General features: G+C 43.7%; 1 protein-coding gene across 3 annotated transcripts in view; it reads right to left on the reverse strand.

Annotated features, from left to right (window-relative positions):
• Positions 1-195: 195 nt before the first annotated feature.
• The window catches only part of prickle1b (prickle homolog 1b), a 30,936-nt gene continuing 3,656 nt past the window's right edge, over positions 196-27,475 (reverse strand). For 2 of the 3 annotated variants that reach the window (XM_035147807.2, XM_035147806.2), the window contains exons 2-8: positions 8,053-8,253; positions 6,812-6,925; positions 5,644-5,781; positions 3,568-3,771; positions 3,269-3,455; positions 2,189-3,178; positions 196-2,095 (exon numbers count right to left, since the gene is read on the reverse strand). In XM_035147807.2, the coding sequence (XP_035003698.1) occupies positions 1,140-2,095; positions 2,189-3,178; positions 3,269-3,455; positions 3,568-3,771; positions 5,644-5,781; positions 6,812-6,925; positions 8,053-8,241 (2,778 nt within the window). In that variant the 5' untranslated portion in view covers positions 8,242-8,253 and the 3' untranslated portion in view covers positions 196-1,139. Of the gene's footprint in view, positions 2,096-2,188; positions 3,179-3,268; positions 3,456-3,567; positions 3,772-5,643; positions 5,782-6,811; positions 6,926-8,052; positions 8,254-12,165; positions 12,538-27,475 lie in introns of those variants that run through there. The other variant, XM_035147805.2, reaches the window with a different exon arrangement.

Raw genomic sequence — 27,475 nt, forward strand, 5'->3', positions numbered from 1 at the left:
TTCCACAAGTGGTTTTGTATGTTAACAAATGAATACTTAATTAATGCTGTGAAATATTGAGTATAGCAAAACCTTTTTATCCAGGATTTTAACATGATCCACCACATAATTCCATAAGCTATTCCACATTAAAAACACTTTTACAATATGGGTCAAACAGTATATGAAATTTGAGAAAGAACGTCAAAACATATATTTGAATCTTTGGAGAAAAAAATATTTATTACAAGCATCTTTACAGCACAAAGCATTCAGGTGGTTATGTCTGAGCGAGGGTAGTGAACACTTGGTCTGAGTATGAAACAATGCGGGTGTTACTGCCATTCTCTTTATATTTTATACACCAACAGTGAGCATCGTGGAATATATGTTTAAAATAGACATTGTTATCGAGTAACATGGCACTTTACTGTGAAGAACACAGCTCATGATGTGGCACCTTCTTTGTTGTTTCTCCTAAAATATTATCGAGGTCTCTTCGTTTACCGTAACAACTGCTATTGTTTTATATATCATTCACTTCAAAAGAAACAATTCTTAAAACACGGATATAAAAATACCAGTATTAAAATATTAACTTAGTATATACATCATCATTTTGTACTATTATGCATTAAATAATTATTTGGTTAGTCTCTATTTTCTACTTTTATCAACCTCTGTGTACAACAGTGTTGCCATTTTGATGCACACAAAGATATCGCTGCAAAACTTACGTGAACGTTTTAAAACAACTTAATGGCAATTGCTGAAATAAAAGAAAAATGTCTCCACTCTGCCATAGTTGCCGTCGGTTAAAGAAAGGCTTCCGAATGTCCATGCATCTAATTAGTGCTACAATTTAAATAAGCCCAGTATCGAGGCCAAAATCGCACATACACAAAAAAAAAAATCTAACGGTATGTTGCACATATTTGGTCTTTTATTTGCTCAACAGTTACAATTAAAAATGTCTTCTTTCAGTAGATTTTGACCTAAAGTGATATGTCTCTTGACATGTCCTTATGTCGGCACATATACAGTTTGTGCTCATGTGTTGTTTGAAACGGCCTTTCTAAAAACTTGACCTGTGTAAACCATCAGAGAGTCTGATATTATTACTTTGTACAGTGCAGGTCACAATGTGATGAACTGAACTGTTAAGAGATGATGCAATTTTTAGAGCGGTGCCTCTTCCTGCGACCAGTCTGTGAGCCATGAATCTGGGAAGAGAGGGCTGTTACCCTCGTCGGGAAGTCCTCAGCGTAGTAACGCCCAACTGCTCGAGGCTGAGGGATTGGCTGACCCAGGAAAAAGCCCTCCTCCTCGGAGTCTGACGACGAAGAAGAGCAAGTAGAGCACCAGTCTTCCTCATCTCTGTGGAGACCCATTAAATGTTCAACCCGTGGGTCTCCTTGTGTCGCACCCTGAAGCATATAGTCAGATCTAGTTTGGGAGTAGGCCAGGGGCAGCCTGTGTGAGGGGTGCGGTAAGAGCATAGCACCACATGGAGGGTTTAGCAGACCCTGCTGCTGGGGCTCGTACGGCCTCTGGGCTTTGTCCAAGGGAACCATGTGAAGGGCGTTGTCCGAGCGGGCTTTGCGACTCCTGTGGTGTCGGCCTTGCCGGTGGTGGTGCTGCCTGGTGCGCCCATGGTGGCTTGTAGAGTGGCTTCTCTCTCTGCCCATCTCCTCTGGGCAGTACACCCTCCGCTGTGGCTTCTCACTCATGGGATGCTTTCTAATACTGACATCAAACCCATCGTTATATCCATTGTCCACAGTGTCTTCTGTGAACTTAACCATCTGAGGAGGCCTGGATTGGGACTTGCTTCTCCTCAGAGCTGGGGCATGGACAAAGGAGGCAGGGAGACCTTCAGAATGTGGGGACAGAGCATGAAGTCCTCCTAGTGCACCCCCCCTCATTGCCAATGCTACCTCCTCCTTGTCTCCCTGCTCCAGGATAAGGTTCAATGAGTTGTTACTATGGTGATGATGAGATGAGTTAAAGGTTCCCATGTTGCTCATCTTGTCACAGTCATCTGCCATCGAGGGATCCTGCATGGCAAGGGTGTAGACTATAGGTCTCTCCCTGCCATCGCCGTCCACTGATGCACCTTAAAAAAAAGTGAACAGCACATTTTAAAATCATGTTTAGAATAAAATGAAAGTACATTATGACTGAATCCATCAAACAGTAGCCTCCTTACCAGTGATGTTTGAGAGTGCCAGGGAGTCCATGGAGTCTCCAACACCCTGCTCAACCTTCCTCAGCTCGTCAGCGATGCACTCAAGGGAGTCATCATACCACTGCCTGGTGTCTGGCCAGCAGGCCTGTCTTCCTGTGCCGGATTGGTCCTGATCTAATTCCAACTCTTGGATCTTTCTGGCACTGGCAGGACCCGGATGACTCCCATAGGCAGAGTCTCCCAACCCATCCTGGGACTGGGCCCAGTACATTTCAGGCAGGTGTTTCTTGCTTATCAGCCCAGGACTAAGGCTGTTGGCTCGGGATTGACTGGAAGTCTGGCTCTGGGTGGGACTGGCAGGGGTGGGAGAGGAGGCGGCAACCCCCATTGATGTAGAATCAGGCTTTAGCCAGGGATCAGAGACACTTATGTGCCCAATTCTGTCGCAGCTGGGGGTGGGGGATTTCACGGGTGGCTGCTGAAGTTGGTGTAACATCCCCCGGTCACCAAACTTGAGCAGCAGTTGAGTCATGTAGTCCTCATGCTGCGCCCACTCCTCTGGGTCCTCCTCGCCACAAGCATCCTGCTCCTCCCGCTCCCTCCAGAACCTCTCCTCGAGGCTGAGATGGGCCAGCTTCCGTCCCATGATATCAAGGTCACCCTCAGCATGTACGTCACCATCACCATTCACAATCTTATACTCAAACGTGGGGATGGCCGCAGGGGGATTAAACAGCTGTGACTGTCTCCACTGCTCGGCAGGTCTGCTGCTCTTCCCCATGCGGACGCTGCGTCGCGATTCACGTGAGCGGGCTGACTGGAAGGCAGAATCTGATGAGTCAGAGGCATGAATATCTTCTCCCTGGCTACAGGCCTTTGAGCAATAGATGCGACCTTGCTTTGGAAGGAAGGGACAGCCAAGCAAGGATGTTTTGCACTGTGCGCAACAGAAGCACTGGTCGGTGGCATGCCAATGTACACCTTCGTAGGTCATCTGGGCATGATCGACACCTGAAGGATCATTAGATGAAGAGATAAGCATAATAGCAGTAGCAATAGCATTAGCATAGATCTTTCTTGACCTTCACAAATATAACTTACCAATGTTTTCACCACAGGCCTCGCAGTACTCTGCATACAGGGACTCGAAGCAGCCACAGCAGTAGGGCCGGCCATCTTTCATGATGTAGCGCTGCCCACCGAGCATGATCTCGCACTCGAAACAGGCAAAGTGCTTCATATGCCAATGACGGCCCTCCGCTTCAGTGCACTCATCTGAAAAGATGATCTGAGGGGAAACACACACTCTGCTGTTAAGTATGTTGAGCTCTTTCTCATTGCCATGGTTCACTATAAAACACAAAAGGATCGTGGGTACTGCTTCAATTATTGCCACTCACTTCGTCACAAGAAGAACATCTTGGTTTGAGAAGCTCAGCGTGGTGTCTTCCACAGAGAGCCTTGCCATTTTGGTAGAAATAGATCAGATCCACCAGCAGCTCTTGACACGTGGCGCAGACAAAGCACGCTGGGTGCCAGCAGGGGCTCGGCCCAGCTCTGGAGGCAAAAATTGCCATCTCCCCTCCGTTGATGCCTCCGCTGCACTACGATCCAACACAAACAACAGATGATCCATGAGATTAATGCTTCAGGCATGTTGTTGCACAAGTTGCAGTGGCCTAAAATGAACATTGGGGATTCCAGATTCCAGATTGGCAGAGCACGTTCATCACAGAGAGTATCACCTTGCGTATGTCATTATTTATAAAGCTGGGTTAGGGTTCGGGTTACCTTGAGTGTCAGCAGATAATTTACGCTACCTTGAGACAGTCACACATGGGAGTGACTTTTTAAAATAGAGGCGACACAGTTGATGCCAGTGACTCATGAGGAATGCAACATAAACAAATGAGAGATTATGGCGATAAGTATTCAGAATATATCTGCAGTGATGCTAAAACAATGAAGGCCAAACAACAGATGGTCATACTGTAAGCGGCAGAGGAACATGATCCATTCCAAACACATTAGTAACCCCACAGTGAAGAAACACAGCAACAGCTCATAACAAAGACACAAAGCGATTTTAACTTTCTAAGGCAACGAGCATGACTATGTTACAAATGGTCTCCAATCAGGGGCTCTTTCACTTTGGTGTAAAAGTCAGTTATTCATTGGGTGTTGCTGAGGAAGTGACATTTGTGGCCACTAAGAATAATCCAAAGCAGAATACACTGGCCTTGGACTTGAGTACTAAGATCGAATGACTCCACAGAGACTATCCAAACAAAACGCATCTGAACGTGCAATCATGAGTCTTTATATAACCCTGTGCAGCTATGGGATAGCATGCCCAGCTGTTAAGCATTATTACCAGTATGGGGCCTTGGACGTGGGGGGTGTTGCATGTCCCAGGGATTTACAGCAGCAGGAAACTGGAGCCTAACAAAGTGAGTGTGAATGTATGTAAATATGTGCGTACGCCCTTGTGTCCGTGATGTATCTTTTAGACGACCTGAGCATGTGCACAATGTTTGCACGAGTGTATGAGCATGTTTCTGAGTGTGTGTTTGTGTGTGTGTGTGTGTGTGTGTGTTGGCTGACCCGCTGCTCTTGCTGGATTCCTGGCGGAGGATGTGGTTTTTTCATTGGCCACGGTTGAATTTGCCGGAACCCACATAACACTAATATTTAATTTTGTTGCGTCAAAAGTTTTTCAAACAAAAAAAAGATCAAGGGGAGTTTGAATGGCACTGCATGCTTTGTTTGAAACACCATCACCAAATGAAAGATAGGAGATTTGGGAATTTTTTCCGATGCTGTGTTTTGTAAACTGCTATGACTTGAGATGGAGGCCAGGTGTACAAAGATGTCCAAAATCCCAGAAACAAATAGCATGCATCTCAAAAAAATGTTCCCCTGTCCACAGAAACCTCCAAACTCCTTTCCAGCTGCACGTACTGGGCTGAGCTGCCTGCAGTCATACCAGCAGATGAGGATTTATCTGCCACATACTGTGACTTGTTTGGAAAAAGCCAGGATTTCAGAACGCTACGCAAGAATCACTTATTAACCTGTGCATTTCTTTTTTTTTTCACTGTCCGTCACGCTGAGCTATTAATTGGCGGCAGGAAATTGGCCGAATTCCTCAAGAGGAACCGGCTTCTCTACACGGCTTGAGCATGAGCCTCCCCAATTTCCCCCGCTTCCTCTCTCGCCCTAATGAGGACGTTTATGTCTGTGATTAAAACCGTTGCATTAGCCAATCAGGGTTGCGCCTCGGGCTTCCTCGCGTTGGGATTGGGCGGTGGGTGTTAGCTGCTTCGTGATATAAATAACTTCAGACCCACCGGTTGCTTACTTTATGGCTATAGGAGCGCTAAATGACGCAAGTGGTCTTCGTGTGCGTGTGTGTGTGCGTGTGTGTGTGCGTGTGTGTGTGTGTGCGCTCCCAGGGATCCATGTGTGGGACTTACATGTTCACAGCGGGTGTGTTGCAGAGCTCGAGGCAGGATCTTGGGTGTTCCTCTCCCCAGTGCCTCCCTCTTCCTCTGGGCACTGAACATGTGGAGCTCCCTTTTCTCCTCCTCTGTCAGAGTATGGCAATAACGCACCTGGTCAAAGAAAAGAGTTGACAAACAGAAAAGAAAGAGGTCAATTTACAGATAAAAGGGTGGACCAGTCAATATGGGACTTAAAAACATGCAGCCATTATTGCTGATGGTTTTAGCTTTTCATCTTTGTGTATCACGCATGTATGGCTGGAGAAGGGGTTTCATTAAAGCTAATTTCGCTTTAGGCTGCGTCGGAACGGATGGCGCAACCCCTTCATCTGCGTTTGGTGATGACGGCCTCAGATTAAAGAGCAAGACTGTCCTCGCAACCAGCTCGGTTGTTCTCTAAACAACAGTAAACGATGACACAGACACGGACACACACACACACACACATTATCCCTCCTAACCACTGTTATGCAAGGAATCCTGCGGCACTTTGCTTTCTCAACCACCAGGCCTGCCGACAAACATCATAAAAACAGTGTGTGTGTTTGTGTCTCTGTGTGTCCATTGTGTGTCTTCTGAGACCACCTCCGTCAGACAGAAGCCTCCCCCCTTGTCCCTCTTCTCTGGTGATAACCCCTCCGCCGTATCTCCTAATGTAAACTCTATTAACACAGATGTGAAAGGAGCAGTGCTGGTTTACACACCATAAAGCCATAATACAGAAGAGGCATGTGCTTTACTGTCACAGGAGGTTTTTTCTTTCTGTTTTTTGTCAAGCGGTTGAGAGAATGCGCCCATTGTTTTAGTTTTACTAGAAAAGGCGGCGGAGATTGTCCAGGCTTTACTCAGCTGCTGGCTTTAGTTTAGTTGGGGCTAATTATCGTTAAAAATAAATTCTTGCCATTATGATGCGACGCTGATCCCAAAACTCATTTATTTAATGCACTAACAACTTTAAGTATAGTGTGCAATATTTACTATGACTACGGGAACATTCTGGTTTAATACCAGAGACGTTTTGAAAGAAACAAACCGCCTAAGGAATCCTGAATAAAAAAGTTTTTTCACATCAGGATTTTTTTTATCCACCAAACCCTATCTCCCAACACCCTGTCACCCGCCTCGACCTCATTATCTCTACCTCATTGTCGTGCGGCGGCAGCTGGTAGAGGAGCTGTCGAATCCTGTGCTTCTCTCCGGGGCTGTTGACGTACGGCACCCTGTCCTCCGGCAGACAGGAAAAATACATTTGGACCTGCAGACGGAAGAAAAGTAGGAATGAACTCCAGCAGACAGTGAAATCAGTAGTTTCCAGAATAATGTGAAATGAATGCTCAAGAGGACATTTCTTATGCTACAGACGAAGGAAGTACTTGTCCCAACTCTCTTTAATATGACTGTAGAATTTGATTTTGTTATATCGTATCTTCAGTTAGACCCAAGAAACCAAAATCAGCAAGTATACGCACGTTTTTTAAGCAAGAAACACAACAGAGGAAAGCACCTTGGTGACCTGGGACAATGATTTTAGATCACTTAAAAGTTCAATGCTGGAAAAGGTGCATTTGGAGCAGGAGCTGATTAAAACCTGTGTCTACTTTAGACTCATTTGACCCCGGAGTGAATGCCGTTGGACGAATTCCCATTACAGACAAAAGCCAGATATTAGCAAGTGTTAGTGGGTTTTTTTGACAGGTGGAAAAGGGGCTTAAGTGAGACATGTTGTATGCAACAGTGTTGTCAGAAAAGCTGGAGGAGGGGGAAAGTCCAAAGAGGAGAGGAGAGTCTGTCCTCATGTGACACTGTGGGCCAAACATATCAATCTCCCTTCAGTCACAGGCGCCTGAGTGTGAAATCTCTGCACACACAAGAGACCGGCACGAGACTGGAAAGGTCAATATTTGCCACGGCTGATTCCCCCTGACAGCGGAAACAGAAACTTGGAAACATTTAAATTTGTTGTCATGTGTATCAAATCTTTTAAAAAGTGGTGAGGGAAAGTATGCTAAACTGTCGGCATTGGAGGAAGCTGTTTCCTTTTGATGTTTGAACCAACAACATGTGATGTGCGAGGCCACACAGCCTCATCTAAAGTATGAGTATAACTACCTACATCACATTTTACAAAATGGCCAGAATTAGACTGCTTGTATTACAGTTTAGTGATAATCCAAACTAAATCAGCTAACCATGTGTGTCTTTGAATTCATGCAAATGGCTGTTAAAACATAGCCAGCTTCAGTAAGACTGCTAATAGAATGTCTACATACTTAAAATCCAGTGCTAGTAGAATACCGGTGTATACCCTCATTCTGTGAGAGATGAAGGGTATAATTTCTACCCATACAGAAAAGTTTAAGTATAACACGTCAAGGTCCTGACCTGCTCAGGCCGGAGTCCCGGTGGCACCCACGCATACTCCTCCAGTGCACACCCGGAGTCGTCATCGGAGGTGGAGCTCCTCTGGAAGCCCACAGATATCTTCCCCATCTTTCCACCGGCACGGGCCTCCATGTCCAGGCCTCGAGGAGGAGGAGGACGCTCCCCTCTCTCACTGCGCTCCAGATTCATCACACTCGAGCGCTGTAAATATAAAAGAAAGGGGATTTAGGAAAGACGGTTACAGAGCCCAACTTCTTCTACTCCTCCTCTGTTTGCTTGATTCATTTTCATAATTGTGCCCAAAGCTCGAGGTTACTTACTTAGGTAACTTGCACTTACTGTAAATTACTCCGCATTACCTTTAATCCCTGTATTTCTCAACAAGATAATAGTTTTTGTCCCAGCAATGACTTGGAGGTTGAAGGATCATGAAAAAAGGGAAGAAAAAGACAAGCTTGTCCCACCTCTCCCGTCCTTTCACAAGTCCAGCCTACTGTGTCACATTCAAGAATAACTAATATGATTTTCCATCCCATGTATGGCTCTGTGTTTTACTTTCTTTGTTTATCCATTATCATACTTGATAAAGCGCCCAAAAACAGTGTTTGTCCATCTTCAAAGGGGATGTCACACAAACTCGGATGATATATACTGGAAAACCATACAAGGCTTTTTCCAGCACGATGCTCTTAATGCAGGCGACCACCAGGCTATGGCAGACTTGAATGTACTGATGTCGCGTTTTGTGAATGACATAAGACGATGATGCTTGAAAGGTCTACATTTCTACAAATGGGTCATATGAAAGAAGGTACATCTAGTATATTTAGGCAGTTCTTTTAAAAATCTTGGTTTGTGACGCTTTGACTCAACACGATGCAGTAGAAATGTGCATATTACCCACCAAGTATCAGTTGGTCTGATGCACTGAGCTACAAAGCACTGAAGGGTGTGTAACATGGCGGCAACACGCAGAAAGTCAAAATCTACTAAACTGTCTTCATCCACTCAGACCAGAGCCTTTCTTCAGCATTTCAAACTTTTACAAGCTGATAAGAGTTGAACTGTTACATGAACGGGGATTAACTTGTCTCGTTGCGGAGCGTCTCTCCCGCCTTCAGCAGTAGCCCTCTTATCTCAGTGGCCATGTTCCTCTGAGCCCCCTTGGCCTGATAACGGCGCTTTGGTCTCAAGGTGTTGAAAAAGCCACTTGTGTTTTGCCTCTGGGTCTTTTGACGTGTAAATTGGCACCAGAACGGAACTTGTTTGGGTGAAAACAGACAGAAACCTCACACACGGGTCATTGCAAACTTTGTAGGCTTGAAAAGCAGAACTATCAGGGACATTAGGGTCTTAATTGTGTCCATTGACTCATCATTATGTCTTTGACTCGAGATCAGTCGGTTAAATTAATTTATAACATGTTGCTTGTTCCAGGTGATAATCAGTTACTTAGGGTCTGTGTGAAAATGGCAGAAGTGGAGAGTTGGGCTGAAATTTATGCTTGACATTTTTTTAAATACCAAGACCCTCCCGAGGTTATTAATAATCGGTTTACAGGGTTTTAAGGTTTTTGTAACATGGTCCATGAGTTATTCTCTGAGAAATCGTCTTATTTCGCAATGTTTATAAAAGTGGGGGAAGAATTCCAGGATCCTCCCACTGATCCGGCACCGCACCAAAATTTGATAGGTTCTGTCAAGACCCATAATGCATCCTTCGCCTGTAAGAATCCTCTTTCTTACTGACCCCACTTTCCCTTTTATCATTTTTTAACAGTCATTATCAGATAAAATAAGCTCTCGATGAAAAACAAAAGTCCACGGTATGTCTACATCAGTACTTTGACACTTCTGTAAGTCATAAATCGGCGCTATAGTTTACTGTACTTTGTGCTCGTCATTCTTTTTCCTTTCTGAAAAAAAACTGACGATGTATCTAAACCCTGAAGTCGTGGTTTTCTTGCTGCGGGGGGGGTCAAAGGTCAGCTGCAACTGAAATTGCAACCCAAACGCTGCGGGAGTGAAACCCCATCCTCTCAGAAATGTCCACTCCTGTCTGCACAGCTCGCCCTCCGGGCTTCCGACACCTCACCACATATAGTCAAACCGCAGTAACAAGTGAGGGGGAAATATTAGCATTGGGATTAGCATACAGTTGAATGGAGCCCAGGGCTTCACAACACTGACTTTTAACAGCATTTCTAATCTGTAAGATTCAAACACCAAAGCTCTTATCATGGGACAAAAGGGTATTTGACTGTTGCTTTGTTCTTCCGTGACTAATCTATCAGGTTTTATGGTGGGACAGATAATGTTATCACTCAGAGGCTTTTCTCTACCTGCTCTGCTTTATCTCACCTAACCTAGTCGAGACCAGTAAGTGGTGCAATTAATAGATTTCTCTATATTATTGTTGTCTTTTTCTTCTTTCTGTTTATCGGCGGGTGGCTACCAACGTCAAGGTGCATTACCGCCATCTACCGCTGTACTTCTCTTTCGTTTTCATTACATAAAAGTGTTTGTTCATAAGACATTTTTTTGCGGAGCTTGGCATTTAGGAGTAGGCAGCCATTAGTGTTTCCTTTGATGTTTTAGCCAACATGGCTGCAGGTTTGGTTTACGGCTAAATTTACGCATGACATATGTTAATGGAAACGTGGGCTGGTGCCAGGGTTCCAACATGTGATGTCTGAAGCATTGGGCCACACAGCTTCATCAAAAGCATGAATATAATTACCCACATCACCTTTGACTAGATGGCCAGAACCAGACTGGTTGTATTAATGGTGATGATTCCTTGTGCAATTCAACATGTTTGAAACTTTGAATCTGGCTGAGTTATTGAAATAACTCCTTATTGTCCATTATCAATTAATCTGCCAATTATTTACACAAATAATCAACAAATAAGAAATGTCAGAAATGTTCTAAAAACTTGTTTTGTCCAACCAACATCCAAAACCACAAATATATCCAGGTTACTACTGAGCATGAGAAAATAAAAGCAGCAAATCTTCCCTTTAGAGAAGCTAAAAATACTCCAAACCATCACTCAGCAAATCGATTAAATGACTAATCGAATCAGTTTGGTGTCGTGCATTTGAGGATTTCTGTCCGCCACCTTCCGTCCGCCCTTCCCTCACATCTCCTGCCTCTCATCCCACAAGTAATGGGGAAACGATGACTACGGATTCCTGAGCCAACACACGCAGCAACTCACATTTCACCATGTCACCTCCTGGCAATAACACAAAGGCGTTCTTTGTGGAAAAACAAAAACAAAATGTCCACCCATTCCTGCTCCAGACTTCACACACGACGGGGATGTGACAGGTTGAGGCCGGAGGGGTTAAAAAGAGAAACTTTTTTTGGGGAAACAGACATTTAACCGTGTGTGTCCCTTCCTGCTTTACTGACACTTTCTAAGCGGCTCTCCGTCACCGAGGGATTAGTCAAGCACATATTATTTTCAAATGAATACAACCTCAGGCAAACTAAAGGAACACTTCCTAATTTACAGACTGTGCCAAAGTGTATCATATTCTCTCTATAGGCAGATATTTATTAAAACTGGTGCATTACAGCTTTAGTTACCAGATGTTGACAGGAGATACTGAGAGCTTATTGGAACTAATAATGGTTAAAAAAGTCTATTTTTCTTCAACATTGTGGGATTTACTTTAGAAAACCCTTTAAATTGTGGAGTTCAAAGGCCGAGGTCATTGCTCCTTGACTGCTTGAGTGTTATTTTAAGGCCAAATGGGTGTCAGGGGCTGCACGGGGGGGATTTAACACAGCTGGCATGGGACCACCTGCACACACACACACACACACACAGTCCCTTCACTGTTGTCCATGCACAAAAACACAAGATGGAAGACATACACTCATGCATGTTGCACTAATAAAGCAATACACACACACACACTGGATCAACTCTCAGCCAAGCTCAAGCCTCTTCAGCTCTTTCTCAACAAGTTCAACCAAGAAAATCTCCCACAATTCATTTCATGAACAGCTCACACAAGCATTTTCCATAGTCGAGCCGAAAACATGCTTTTCATTCAACAAAAACACTTTCAAGAAGTATTCACATCCGTGTCCCTCTTACCTCAAGGTAAAGCATCTCTGTTTCCACCTCTACATAAAGCTCTCATCCACTTCCGAAAATGTCCCGGTCCCGCAGAGCTTACATGTCTGCAGCATCAAGCTCAGCCGGTCCAAGCTCTAATCAGATCCAGGTCCTGCTCAGTCTGGACGTATCCCTCACCCCCCTAATGTCTCAGGCTTTTTGAAAGTCAGCTGTGGTGAAGTTGGGGGTCCTCTCTCAACAACTCATTTAGCCGTCCAAAACTTTGAAGGTCCAAAGAGCAAGGAGGGAGGGCGGCGAGGTGACGTCTCTATCTGCAGTGTCTCTGATCCCTGTGAGTGTGTGGGAGAGTGAGTGGATCAGTGTGTGTGCAGCTCTCGGGGCAGCCAAGCTGTCGGCCCCTCCCTCATTCCTCCCCCTCCAGAGCAAATCGCCCTGCACTTTAGGCACACACACACACACACACACAGCCTTAACACCCCCTCCCCCGTCTCTATTTCACCCCCCTTCCTCCACCAGAGTGACACCTAGCCCCTCTACCACCACCACCCTCCGCCCCCAAACTTGGCTGCGGGACCCCTGAAAGCCATATGACATGTCCACTCGTCTCTCACGCTCTTTTCTCTTTGTTTTTCTTTCATTACATCTCTCTTTCTTCCTCCAGATTTGTTTTGTACTGCAAGCCAGACCACTGTTTTTATCACGCCACATTCAATTCACTTTGCTTTCTACCTGCAGCAAAGAAAAAAGAAAAGAAGAGTTGGCATTCCACTTTTTTTTAGGCAGCGTTTAAAAGAAAGAGGCAGTTTTATTCTGGTAAGCTCCACTCTGCTCTTTATCTCCCTCCAAGACAAACTTTCTATTTATAAAACGAGTGACTGCACACTCCAACACATTCTCTCTGTCGTTAAATGGATCCTGGGGTCATCCGGTCTCATGCAGCTCATGTAATTGAGCTGAGGTCGAAATTAATTTGTACTCGGCTGCAAATTAGATCATGCGGCGGATAATGCAAATGTTTTTAGCCCAGCAGCACAATTATCTCAACAACAAAGCAGTTTGTGTACAAAATTTTACAAAATGACAACTAGAGATATGTCCATCCTGATATGGACGATATAGCTGCTTTCAAACATGCACTGAAGTCTTTAATTTTCCTAAAAATTCAAATGTCCGTAACTTTTCATGCCAGTCCTCTGGTAAATTGCAAAATGTCAAAAGATTCAAGTTCAATTCACTTAAGTCAAGTTACCTTATATTATGTATGTTTCTTGCCTCATTTCCTGTTTTATTTTGAAACTCACATCTTGTTTCAGGTTTTTTCACTTCCTGATCGTCCTGATTACCTAAACCTGGTCCATAATGTGTCACACCTGTGTATCGTGTCTGCTTCTTAATCGGATTGTTACTAACTTCATGTGGCATACTTTAGGTTTACGGGGCCTTTTCTGTGGAAACAGTTGCGTGCTGCGACGCTACAAAGCTCTGTTAAGTTGAGCTAAGGAATTGTATGGGGTTGACGATCTTTCATCTGTCATGTGATCCATTGTTAAAACAAAAATACTGATGAGAGAAGATCTAAGTCTTTGTTTTCCGACATATTAAAACTTCCGAAAATGGATCCACCGTGTTGGAAGCATTAGATCATTTAAAAGCAGCTAATGATTTATCTTCGTAAAACTGAACTCCTTGTGTCTCGCTGGGTGTCTTACTGGTTAAATATTGACCGTGCTTCTTCCTGAGTCAACCTCATCCATCTCAGGAAATTTCTCACGCAGGAGACATGTTTTCTCACTGATTCCAACATCCAACCCCCCACCCCACACCCTTCCTATTTTGGGAGATCTGAATGAGCCCAAGGGGGAGCAGGTCATTGTCATGCGCTTATTGTGAGCACTTCACTTCAGGAAACTCATGACAATGCAGCAAAACTAAAAATTTGAAGTCTTTTTGAGACATATCCCCTATGTGGACATTTTTTTGCGTTTTGCAAATAAAAAAGCTATACTAATAAAAACCAGTAGATGGACATGAAAACTACAAATCCACTGGGTATTTCAGAGGAAGTCCGATGTGATTGATTTGGAGAAGTTGTGCATCATCCGTCACTATGAAAGGCTGAAAAGCAGCAACGGCTTCATTTAAAAGGGTCTAAAATGACAAATGAGTTTGCTCAATTGTCCGGCAGACAAAGACGCCCTCTCCCCTGACAACCCCACAAAGTGACTTGCAGCGAGGGGCAACCGGGCTGCTTGTCACACGCCAAATTACCTGTTACGAATGAGACACGACTCAGTCCGCTAACTAGCACGGAGACGAGGAGTGAGATGGAGTGAAAGATTCCCTGTGTGCAGATAGATGAGATAGTCTTATGTGCTTTGCCAACGCGGCCTTCCTTTCCTGGCAAGCCAACGCATATTTGAAATTGAGAGAGACGAGATTGGCAGTCCAGTCGGCGGGTAAACCTTTCAGAAAAGCACTCAAGTTTTCCAGGGGTCTTGGCGCCGCTCTGCAAAAGCCACTTTGCGTTTCACCCCTCCGAAAGACGTGCATTGAGTTTCCTGAGATATTTATCTCGATATACATTTCAAAAGCTCTGGAGATCCTATTTTAGGAGGACGGATTTCAAGCGACAGACAAGAACTTAATTCAAATAACAATGAGCGGGTGAGGAATGCTCTTGTGTGAATAGGGGACATGTCCGAGGATGAGTGGCTTTACCCCCAGACAATAGGCAGATATCAGCCCTTCAGACCGGGCCTGGGCCTGTGGCCAAAGACCCGCAGCTCATCGGAAAACACAAGAGAACGGCTGACCTTGCTGTCTCTTCTGCTTCCTCTCAGAAATAAAAGGGAGAGGGTGCGCACGGAGCAAATTCTTTTGGGGTTTTGTTATTAGGTGTCAGTTAGTATCTATTAAAGCAAAAGAACATAATGATGCCAGACCTTTCTGCCACAGAAAAAAACGATCATATTGATTCCTGTATGACATCACGCTGTGATGTGGTTACTCTGCAGCTTCCTCATTTCACAATAAAAGCATCGGCTTTAATGGATCGTAGCGATAATAAGGCTAAAACGTGATACATCAGACCCGTGACAAGCTATCAGAGACGTTCTGAATGAATGATATTCTGGTCTCATTCACATGTCTGAGGCTGAAGAGCAAGAACTAACTAATGGCAGGTTTATGCAGTGACCTTTAATCCCCTCGTCCTTACAAATACAAACACATGATGCGCATATAGAACAAATGCACAGTTTCATTAACAGCTAGAAATAATCCAGTAAAAGGACAATAACTGACCAAATAATTTCAGTCTATTCCTACACTCAGTAAAGTCCGATGTTATTTAGAGTTAAACCTTTAGATCATTAGTTTTCTTTCAATGGAGGCAAAAAGTTTTGGACTAATGTTCAGCCAAGATCTACTACTATGCCGAAGACTATATACTACATACACACACAAAGACATACACTCGGCACAAGCCCTCACTTCTTCTTGGAACAGAACTCAACTGTTATTTTGGCCTTTTCTTCACCTTTATTGTGCTGAGGAAACCTGCTCTTATCCACCAGTGGTGTGCTTCATTTTAATTTCTTAGGGTCATTCACACCAGACATGACGAGCGACACTGTTTCATCGCCAGGAGGCAAGAAGGGGGTTTAACTGATCCCTTAGAATGCAAATATCAGGGGGAGACGTCCTTTTGGTTGTTTGAAACGGAAATCAACAAGGACACTGACATGTCCAAACTTGTTGCAGGGGCAGTTTGTCGTAAAAAGCCAAACTCAAACAGAAGACGGAGACAATTACTTGTGTGGAAGTAACACTAAGTGCAAACTAATGATATACAACATTGTGTAAATAACTATCCTAACCAACAGGGACAGTATTTGCAAGTTTGTAAGAATGTGTAGCTTTTCTAAAAAGCCACTCAAAGGCGACAAATCATACAAATGGGGGTAACAGTGCACACTAAGATTTCACAGTGTTGCACTTGGTTGTACACATGATGGAAGAAATTGCATGACGACTCAACGACACCTAATGACAAGTGGCTGCATTTGAAAAGTCACAAAAGTTGTCGGATGCATACCCCAACAATTCTGCTACCAAGAAGGTCTCAGGGAACTGGTTGACAATGATACTTTAAAAGCAAGACATCCTTCTACTCACTGAATAATCCTGAAAAAAGTTCTGTATCACGAGTAAAACTGTGGAACCGAAGCTGATGAGCTCACTAAAAATAAATCATCCATGGGAAATTTCAAACTCTTAAAGTGAAACTTCTAATGAAGACCTTACAGTAGATATTTAACAGTTTTTATTCTCTGCATGGCCTTTTGTCATAGGAACTGGTTTGTTGTAAGTGTATCTACACCCTCTATGCTAAGTAGCCTTGATAAATAAAAACATGTCATGACTTGTCTTTAACCAGCTAAGTTCCACTGACACAGGCCAGACAAACCAACTCACAGACACAGTTGCTTCACAAAAAGTCCTTAGATCCACGTCTCAATTCACATCCATTATGATTCCACCCTTCAGCCCCATTCACGCAGACAGACGCCTCTCAGCAGCTTTTCACACCAGGAAATGGATCTGTAGCCGTCGCCAACAAGGCCCACCAGTTCGACGGGCTGCCGCATATCAGATCCGTGGAGGTCCCGTTCTGTGGCCTCACCAGCTCAGTGTTAATATTCCCTGACACTCCCAAGTGGAGTGTGATTTAGGTTTCTGGTCATAAAACCCTCGGCTGAGATTTGTTAACCACTGCCGGGTGTTACCTGCACACCTCTGGGACAATAGGACTGGCCATAAAAGTGCTATAAAATTCAGGAAATTGTCAGGTAACTGGGGATTGGAGTTTTAGTAGTGGTTGTGCTTGAGAAGCTTCTTGTTCAGAACTCTACTTCCACCATTTTCAAGTAACACAAAGAGGAGGTAGTGAATTTTTAATGACGACTTTTGAGGAGGGCAATCTAGCCGGACCGTAACTTTGGGCCAGACTTTGGGCCGCCTCTTCACCTAGCGCCACCGGCAGGTCAAAAGTTAAATATCTCAACATATTTTAGATAGGGCTGTTGATTTTTCCAAAAGAAAGAATTTGACAAGACTTGCAATTTGGGTCATGCATTAGGTGGAGGTGACAGTGAGTGCCCTCTGCTGTGTTTAATTCAAAAAGGGTAATTACAGTTTTGAATAAATGTTTGAACTTGAATTTTCTTTAAATTATTATTTTCTTTCTTCAGAGAAGTGTACCCCTTGACAAGGCGGGAAAACTTTAGATATGGAGCTCTTATTTGTCATTGGTGTTTGTGCTCGCTCAGAAGATCAATAAAGCAAGACTTTCATGTTCTATTCATTCTCTTCCAGGTTAATAGCTGCTTCACTGCAGCTACTGTTAAACTGTACATATGTATCTGTCAATCTTAATGACACTTCTTTTTCCCTGACTGTATCCCTGCACATGTCGCCAATTATTCTGACATTCAGGAGGATTTTATTTTAATCCCTTCACCGCTCACAGGCTGATTGGAGTCTGTTGAGGAATTATGCTGTTTCAGGGCTAAATGGGGTTGTCCAAAAACATCGTAGATCCTTCCCTCCTACTTCCTAGAAGTTAAGTTCCTCATTATTATCGTCATTATTTTTCATGATTTGGCAGCATCAACCCCGCTTTAACTGCTTACTACATGTCATTACCTGAATCTGACTTCATACAAGGCCTCAATGTTCCCGTAGGCTACAACGCTTTGCCAAGCCAAAGTATCTGCTTGCATACAAACTGTTTAATTAAACTATTGAGTGGTTACATGGCTTCTGTGGAGCCATGTAACCACTCTTATTATTTTTTTTGTTAGAACATGCGCTCCTATGGTGAGATTAATTTATGACCTCCCCCAAGAAGATTTTATATTTTCACTCGTCTATTTGAAACAAGGTTATGCAAGAACTACTAAATACATTTCCACAAAACTTGGTGGCAAAATGGGAAATCGGTCAAGAAAGAACCCATGCAATTTTGATGCAGCTCTGGACAAAGGGGGAGATCCAGTGAGAGTGTTTTTTGACCAATTTCCTATTGAATAATTCACTGATCTTGATTTAAAATGCAATTTCATGCTGCTTCGTTCAATTTGACGGGACTGTTGGGCCTTGGTTGAATTATTCGCTCGTCTGAGTGGCAATTCTAGTTTTATATATTATTTATACTGTAACAGATGACATGTAGAGTGTCACACTCTCCCTCAGTCCAGACTTTCTCCGGAATGTGGCATTAATAAACAGCACAACACCTTGTGGGCAGGATCCAATGTGCACACTGTTCTTCCTGCTGTGTTTTAGATTTCTGTCCAGCACATACAGACCGTGGATGTGCACATTTATTCATGATTTTTATTTTTAGTCATGCTTTGCCAGGCAACATAGGTGAGACTCCAGTGTCTTTGCTTTGAATGATGAGTGAACTGACTGTGTGTGTGTGTGTGTGTGTGTGTGTGTTTGTTTTAGTGAGAGAGAGAGAGAGAAGTCTTGTGCAACCCATCCAACATTAATTTGATATTGTTAAGTGATGCATTCCTTCTTTAATAAAAGCCAGAGGTCACTGTAACCACCGCTGTGAAAGCTGTGTGTTTGCGTGTGTGTGTGTGTGTGTGTTTGTTTGAAGCCTCGTAATAAGAACCCGGCCTGCTGCGATCACCTTGTCTCACAGTGTGTGCTTCAAGATGATCCTCGACAGAAGAGAAGGAGGCAGATATTTACGAGTGAAACAGGAAAAATATCAAGAACCAGACCGTCTCGTTCTTGTTGAGGAAAATGTATGCATCACTGCAGTTTCAGCTTCACTTGAATGGTAATATATACACAAGGGTCACGACTGGGACACTGCTGTGAAGCCAATAAAGTGAAATAGACGAAATTAAAGACGAAAAGTGAAATGTCACAGTTGCTTGTTAATTAAAAAGGAACTCATACTGTAATTGTGAGGGCATGCGTGTTCCCAAAAGACGAGAAACCAGTTTCTCTTGTTCTTGTTAACAGGAAAATAAAGGTTGGCACTGAGGCTGCTCCCATTCCAAATAAACATGCCTATAATCGATGTGTCCATGTTGCTGATTTATAGTGTGCCACTTATTTCAGGCCAAGAAAAACAGAAGGGCTGTGCCAGTCTAACTACATTTTAGCAGACAGACAAATTGGAAAAAAAGCCAAATATGACAACATAATGAGGCAAGATGAGCAGGAAGGTTGCATCACAATATACATGGGAAAGTGTGTGTGTGTGTGTGTGTGTGTGTGTGTGTGTGTGTGTGTGTGTGTGTGTGTGTGTGTGTGTGTGTGTGTGTGTGTGTGTGTGTGTGTGTGTGTGTGTGTGTGTGTGAATCCCCTCATGAATTTTGTATAGGGGATAAATGTAGGCCAGGGATTGGGGTTGTGTACACGGAGGCTTAATGACAGGATCCTGGAGGGATGGCACATCAGTCAAGCGGAACTGACAAGACAAGCACACACACACACACCTGCTGTGTATTACACAACTTTCCATCACTTTCCCATAATTTAGCGCTGAAAACAAAACAAGAGCTGGGAACAGAGCATCGGACCAAGATTGCAGCCTCGAGCACTTGTCACACTCGGGCTGCGGCTTGGCCTCAATTGGCCGGCAAAGTTCTCAAGGCAGCACAGTGTCATAGGAGGGTGTGTGTGTGTGTGTGTGAAACCATATATCCTTTAGTTCCACAGCACATTCCCAAGGCGCTTTTTTTTTTGTTTAGCTTCATATGGGATACTGAGCCAGCGATTGAGAGAGATTTCGAGGAAAGACAGATAAGAAAACAGCTGAGTGATGTCAGCTGAGCTCAGCACGGCCGCAGAAGCATTTTGGTGGCGGGTTTGGATGCCACGAGGGCGCCAGATATCGAGGCTATGTGTTATTTGAAAGCCGCTTTGAGTTCTACACTTAAATAAACTCCCCTATCACAGGAAGAGTGGCCATTTTTGCGGGGTGTTTGTCCTCCTCCTCTCCCACAGACCTGTGGTTGAAGTTGGCCAGGCAGCCGCTGTTGGCATTCCACACTGACCCTCGAGTAGCGGGCCTGAGGTTCACGGGTAAACAGACGAACCGTTTGGTTTGCTGGGCTGCCTGAGGGGCCGTCTCACCCTCTCGCTGTGCGTCTCCCGTCCCTCGCCTTTGTTTTCAGCCGTATCCTCAGTTGGCCTCTCTGTTAATTCAGACCTACCTGACAGTGCTGACTAAAACCTTCTGGGTTTACTATCAGTCCTGCTCGGCGACAAGCTCAGCTCTCTAAACACACACTGGACGCTAATCTGCAACAGATGGGAGACGGACCCGGGGAGGAAGTAGTATAAAAAAGGATATACGGTATATTTATACCCCTCTGAACCAAACGATAGGGTTTCAGTGAAGTTCCAGGCAAAGCCGGAGGAGGGTTGTAATGATGTGCATGGCGGCGGCTCTCGAGGGGCTTAACTGGACATATTACTCGGCGATATAAGCTGCCCGTCCACAACCAGATGTCTGAGCATCCCTGAGGGGGATTCCTGAGAGTTTTCTTCTCTGATGGGAGCGCACTCCCATTCACACACTCCTAAAAAGACGTATGCAGTATTGAATAAACAAAAACATGTGCGATTCGATGAAAACACACAAACATACCCCCGCACATGTTGGATTTCACGGGTGGCTGGTTAGAGATAATGAACGCTTAAGCCCCCCCGGTTTACTGTCTGGCTTTCGAGGTCATTAGAGTAAACACAAAAGACATTTATTTACTAGCTCATTAATGCAAGTGGCAATTTAAGCTCACTTTCACAGGCAGGGGAAAAAAACAGGAATGGATGAATCTCACAGCCCTGAAACCCAACAGTCAAATCACTGTTTGTATTGGTTTTGCAAAGAGCACTCGGGAAGCCCCGAGCTTTCATCAGCTAATCACTGTGGTGCGTATCTGTTACATCCTCCCTCTCAGGGAGATGAAGTCGTCCTGGCTGAGGGATACACCGCCGCTTGATTACTCGCCACAAGTCGGAAGCTTGTTTAAGGAGGAAAAGATTATTAAAAGATGGTATACCTCTTGTAAGAAAGTGCAGGTTTCCCTTTGAGGAGACGTTTACCGTCCAGGAACGTCTGGTTTGAGCATAATAACCACTGACATATTATTGCCCTTTCAAGCTGATATTACAAATTTACACATCAAAGACATACAACACAACATTAACTTTCATTTGGAGTTGAGTTTTGGCCACTTGGAAAATATTAGCTACCTCTGCCAAGGAGGTTGTGTTCGTCCCTTTCCATTTGTTTGTTTGAGAACAACGTTAAGTAAAACTACAACACAGATTTCCACACAAAGAGGTTAATCCAGGATCTTTTTTCCACTTTAACATACCGAGATATGGAGTTTTACATTTTTATCTATTTTCCCATAGAATCATTCATTAAACTTGATGAAAAAAGGCCCATTTATGTTACTGATCGATTCGGCTTGAATGATATTAGTCATTTCATCTACTTTAACTCTAAAAATATTGATTATTGCAACTTCAATGACAAATTTCTACTGAGAACACGACTCATGTGAGTTCTCAAGCACGAGTGAATGTGCAACTTTTAGCGAATTTGGTGAAAATCCTGTAATTCCCCCCAACCTCACTTATACAGTGTTTATCATAACAGCCAATTTCCTGACTCCGGTTTGGCATCAGATTGGCTGGAGCCATTTCCCCCCCTGGATGGATTAAGAGCCTGGTGTTCCTCTGGGACAACACGCAGATACAGTGACAGATAGGGCATGTCCCTCAGAGACCACTGCGGAGACAGACGACCACCCAGCAGCCAAGGTTTTGGGGAAAGTTTAAATATACGTTTCAGTGTAGATATTTCCTTTTCAAATAGTGCAACCTATATTTTCACAAAGCTAAAAAAAATAATCTCTGCCTCATCTGCTTCTGTTTTAATAAGCAGACTGACAGTGATTAGTCAATGGAAAAGACAGATTTATGAGAGCATCCTGTGCCATGTGAGGTGAAACGGCAAAAGAAGACCCTTTATACAACCTGTTCAAAGCTGTAACGTCGGGCCTTTATTCTGCCTCGCCGTTCTGTACAAAAAGTACAACCAGTGAATGGATGTCGCATTGTTCCAGCTCTACGCCGGCAGCGTAGAGCTGGACTGTACAGATCATACTGCACTGTAAAACACGTCATTATGTACAAGAGAGCTTGGCATGGCAGATCAGAAGCCGACGGTGTTGTGTTACACATCGCGCCTCTGATTCCAGAAAGCCGGCACACTATCTAACATCACCAGCATTAATTCCAGCTTTGCTCCAGTGTGAACAAGCAAACCGAAATAATGAGAGGTCTTCTTCACGGCATCATAGCGGGATCTCAGTTTAAAAAAGGGATAAAGAAGGGAGGCTGGTTAAAGGAAGGGAAAGGAAGGGAAAGGAGAAGACTGTCTCTGATTAGAGTTGAGACGTTCGGCTCAGGAGTTGGTCTCAGCCTCCGGAACACAATGTCCAACACATGAGACCACATGAGACCAATTTAAGACGGGAGGACTGAAGCCAAGTCATGTTTTCCTGAGGCATGCATCGAAGATCCTGATCCCAGACTCGCACATAAAGAAGTTCCCCCTATATACATTCACTTTGGAGTATTTATGAACAATTGCAGTTTTATCGCTCTTTAAATGAAGTTATATTTCCCCCCATGATGGCTCGATAACTGCTTTCTGTCAAAATGAGTAAACGTTGCTTACGTTTTAAAGGGACATTTTTCAAAATGTTTATATGATACAAACGGCTGCAAGTTAAACTGTTTTCATGGAACGGGGCTGTGTTTCGATCACACTCACGATTGCATGCCATAAAAATGTCAGCTTTTCACTATCAACAGAAAGATTCTTTTTTTTTGGTACCGGTGCAAAGGATGCATTATAATGTTCTCTCGTCAGTTTAGAAAAGGGTGGGAGAGAAAACATGAACCCACCAAACAGTAAAAGACGTTTTCAGACATGGAAAATGTCCGGAACATGCAGGAAGCTGGACATGACAATAATTCCACTGCGGAAATCACGTTTTTGGTTTGCAGCAAACAGATACCAGCCCCCTCGCTCGCAAAATCTTCCTGCTGTTTTCTCACTCTGACATTTTCTGGACATTTTACTTGGGAGGAAAGGTTCTAGAAAATGCCCAGAGCAGCTGACCCGGACATTGGCATTCTCAGATAAAACCCCTCTGGAAAATTTCTGGAAAACCTCCAGACTTCAGTGCATATCTGAAAGCAGCTAAACTGTGAAACACAATCACGAGAAGTGGACGTCGGAGGTTTTCACATCACTCCGGCAATAATCTGAGTGATGTAGAACCCGAGAAAAACCCCAAATCTGTTATGGAGACCTTTTATGTTTTACCCAATCAAAAACAAAACTGAAGGCTATCATTTGTGTTGCGCCTCAGGGTGGTCATTTGACTGGGAGTAATTATGTGGTTGTTCCTGTCTTCCTATACGAGACTGCCGTGCTTCTATCTATACTGTTTACCTTTCCTTGAGCTTTAAAGCCTTTTAATTATTATCATCTAATAATCGTCGCCTTTAATGTCTCCATAGCTACCATGGCTGGCGACTGGCAGTGTCTGGGCAGATGTGTGTGTGTATGTGTGTGGCTGTATTCATCATCAAATAGAGCTGTGTGTATGGGTAATTAAGTTGGTGCCAAATTGACTCTCACTTGCAGGCACGAGTCGGGAACTTTCAACAACACCTCGCTCTTTGCATCGCTTCGCAGAGTGCTGCGGGCGACTTGATTTCAGCGGCAAGTTTTGACACAGAAACAGGAGTGCAGCTCCCTCCCAGAGTCCATTACTCAGTGTCTGATAGTCTGCCTAAGCCCTGTATTACTTTTCCTCCCCACAAGCTGACCATAATACCAGGCTTGTGGAGCCAGTGCGGCCCGCAGGCTTCGCTCTGAAACCACTCAATGAGCTCAAGGATCACGATTAGCGTTCGCACATCAAGGGTCTGCCCCCCCCGCCGCCGCCCCGTCCCCGAACACACACACACACACATTCACACACTGCACCCTTCACCCCCTCGGCACAGCGATGGTTTGTGGTTACTGTGAGCCAACACACATTTATAAGCAATATAAGCTTCTCTTTCACCATTTATAGAGCAATATTTCTTTCAAAAATAAATCACATGACCAAAAAACTCACTTTACCTTGACACGTAGTGAAAAAGCCAAAACTATTTCAATGCAGGGCTGCAGCTAATGATTATTTTCATTATTAATTAACCTCTTGATTCATTACTCTGTTCATAAAGGTGCTTTTTTATTTTGTTTGTAACGTTGTTTTATATTTTTTATATTTTATTACTTCACAATTTGATTGTGTACAGTATATGTGTGTGTGTATATACATGTTTGACTTATTCTGTTTTACTGAATGGGGGGAAAAGGAAAAACAAAGGTTTGCTCCTATATTTTTGTATATACCTAGTGTTTGTATCCTAATTATATAAACTAATGAATAAGGATTTGGATGATGCACCTGATAGCCTGTAGAACCGGGTGGTTCCAGTCTAAAACTATAATTATTATATTTCTGTTCTTCCAAGAAAACGTTCTGTTTTTCATTGTGCACTGATTCTTCTGTTAAGCGACTGGCACTTCACTGTTTGGCCCCTCACACACACACACAACTACAGGGGATGGCTGCTTGGCAAGCAAATGTGTGTGTGTGTATTCATATGTGTGTGTGAGGGTGTGTTTCCTATGGTTTGGAACCACTCGCGCAACCCCACACTCGATTTATTCCAGTTTGACAGCACAAACTTGCCTGTGTGTGCACATGCTGGTCTGAGCCGTACAGACATAACAGTGTTGACTTGGATGGAGGCCTCACGCTTTCTGTTTTTACACACACACACACACACACACATAAATGTCACATTAATGTTTATGTTTCTTATTAGTTCCATTTATTTATTCTGCTGCCAAATCTTTGCTCCAACTCAAACACAAGATATCTGCAAATACTGCAGGACTCCCACTGATCCAGAATCAGCCAGCAGCAAACAATCCCACATGTATACACCATTAGTTTCTGGTTATAATTTTATGGACTGTAAATTTGTGAAAATGCTCCAAAACACTGTAAATCAGTGGCAGGTCGTGGACTTTTCTGTATGAAGGGCCATAAAGGGGCCATAGTTTACAAAGGGCCCAATTATATGTCCAACATCAATGTGTACGTCTTGATTCAGTAAGGTTCACATTAACACATTCCTCTATAGCTTTGATTCAAAGCCACACATCTAATTGTCAAAATTTATGAACAAATTAAACAGAGGACTGGGGCACTTCAGGAGTTAATCAGATTTCAGCTAGGGCCAGTGCCCCCTGGCCTCATCCCTAGAGACACCCCTGCTGTGTATTAATTATTGAGGGGGGCAGAGCCATTACATTTAGCAAACCAGGATTTAAGCTTCCCATTAAAAAGTTGCAAAATTAGTCTTCGTGCTATTTTAAATCCTGTTAATCTCCTTTTTGGATTGAGTCTTCAACAACAGTTTCACTGCAGTGATCATATGAGGTGTTTAAGTGGCGAGGCCAGAGGCTCTAAATCTAGAGCACCGTTGGTCGCTGAAGCAGAAAAAAGGTTTTCCAGGAGAGAGTCCAACAATATCAAAACAATCTCCAGGCTGGATTTCCTCTCTGGCACTCAAACCCCCGCTGGAGGACGAGAATCTGGGCTGCACATGAGAAAGCACGAAGACGTGTCATCGAAAAGATAGCGAAAAATGTGTCTGTTGGTTTAGAAATCAACCATAAACAAAAAAGAAAGAAATGAAGCAGAAAGTCATGATCCATCATCCTCTTCTTCTACCAAAGCCAGACTCATAATTCTGTGATGCTACATGTCCAGTCCAGAAACCTGAAAGGTCGTCTCTTCAAGATCTGCGTCATCAGCCAAAGCATTTTCACTTTGACGTGTTTAAACAGAGAATCTAACTTTATGACATGATGGATAAATTCTGCTGCGGACATCAAAGTTGGGTATCAGTCATGTTGGCAGGGCTGTCTGCTAAATTTTACACTGCACCTGCCTGTTGGACATTTGCATTTTCACATACGGCCCTTAAGAGCAATTTCTGGAAAATGTCTGGAGTATATAAAATAAGCTAAGCAGCAGCTACCTCTACCTTCATTGTTAATTTACAGACACAAGAGTGGCATCAATCTTCTTCTATATAAAAAGTTCACGTTGAACAATTTCTTTAATTTAATACTGTTGCACACGTGTTACTGTTGACGTGTAAAATATGCAGCTTCTGAATTAGAAGCACAGAATCTATCACGTAGACGTCAAACATACCGATCACCTCAGCTACTGCCTGACTTGATTCTCCCTTGCGGTCCAAATGGCTGACCAATTAACAGCAGCTTAACTCCTGAGCCCAAACACCTATCACACACACACACACACACACACACAAATGCATGACCACAAGCAGAGTCAGAAATGCAGATGCACTAAAGAACACAAATGTGTGTACGCAAAGTAACATAAGCACTTCCACTCGGTACCACACACAGACACACACACACACACACACACAGATACGTACTCATTAACAAAGGCTTAGCATTGCAGCATGTATACCCCCAGCGCAGTCTGGCCTCCCACAGAGGGGGAACACACCTCATGTCACCTGATCCTTGGCTGCACTGATGCTGGATCAGCAAAAACTGCCCGGCAGTCTTTGATTGCTGGCACAGGGTGCTTTAATACATCCTCAGCATAGACATGTTTAGTTTGAGCTCCAGATTAGATTGAATAAAATGTTGTTAACAAAGCTAAAGATTTATTATTTGTTTTAAATAACTCTCACCTAGGATGCTTTTGAGTATTTGCACAAAAAAAAAAAAATCATGAACTTCCACCAATGCAAAAACACAAGAAGATCCCAAAGGCTGCAGCTCTCACTCACTGCAGCATCTCCACCAACCTCCCCAACCGCTAGGTGCCACCACTGGCTTCAGTACAGATCATACTGCACTGTAAAACACGTCATGATGTACAGGGCTCATGATCAGTGCTCAAACATTCTTCTTGGGCCTTTTTAAAAACTCATTTACAAACTACTTGTGCACAAAGAGGTCAATACAATGCATGCAACTGAAGAAAAAAGCAAGTTACACCTGTTTTAAATGTGGATTTAATTCTTCAGTGTGATTTGAATATGAGAAAACGCTTTACTTCTGTGTGGCTTCACTCTGTAATGTTTTCTGTGG

Source organism: Hippoglossus stenolepis, chromosome 22 (assembly GCF_022539355.2).
Source record: "Hippoglossus stenolepis isolate QCI-W04-F060 chromosome 22, HSTE1.2, whole genome shotgun sequence".
In the NCBI taxonomy this organism is placed as follows: Eukaryota; Metazoa; Chordata; class Actinopteri; order Pleuronectiformes; family Pleuronectidae; genus Hippoglossus; species Hippoglossus stenolepis.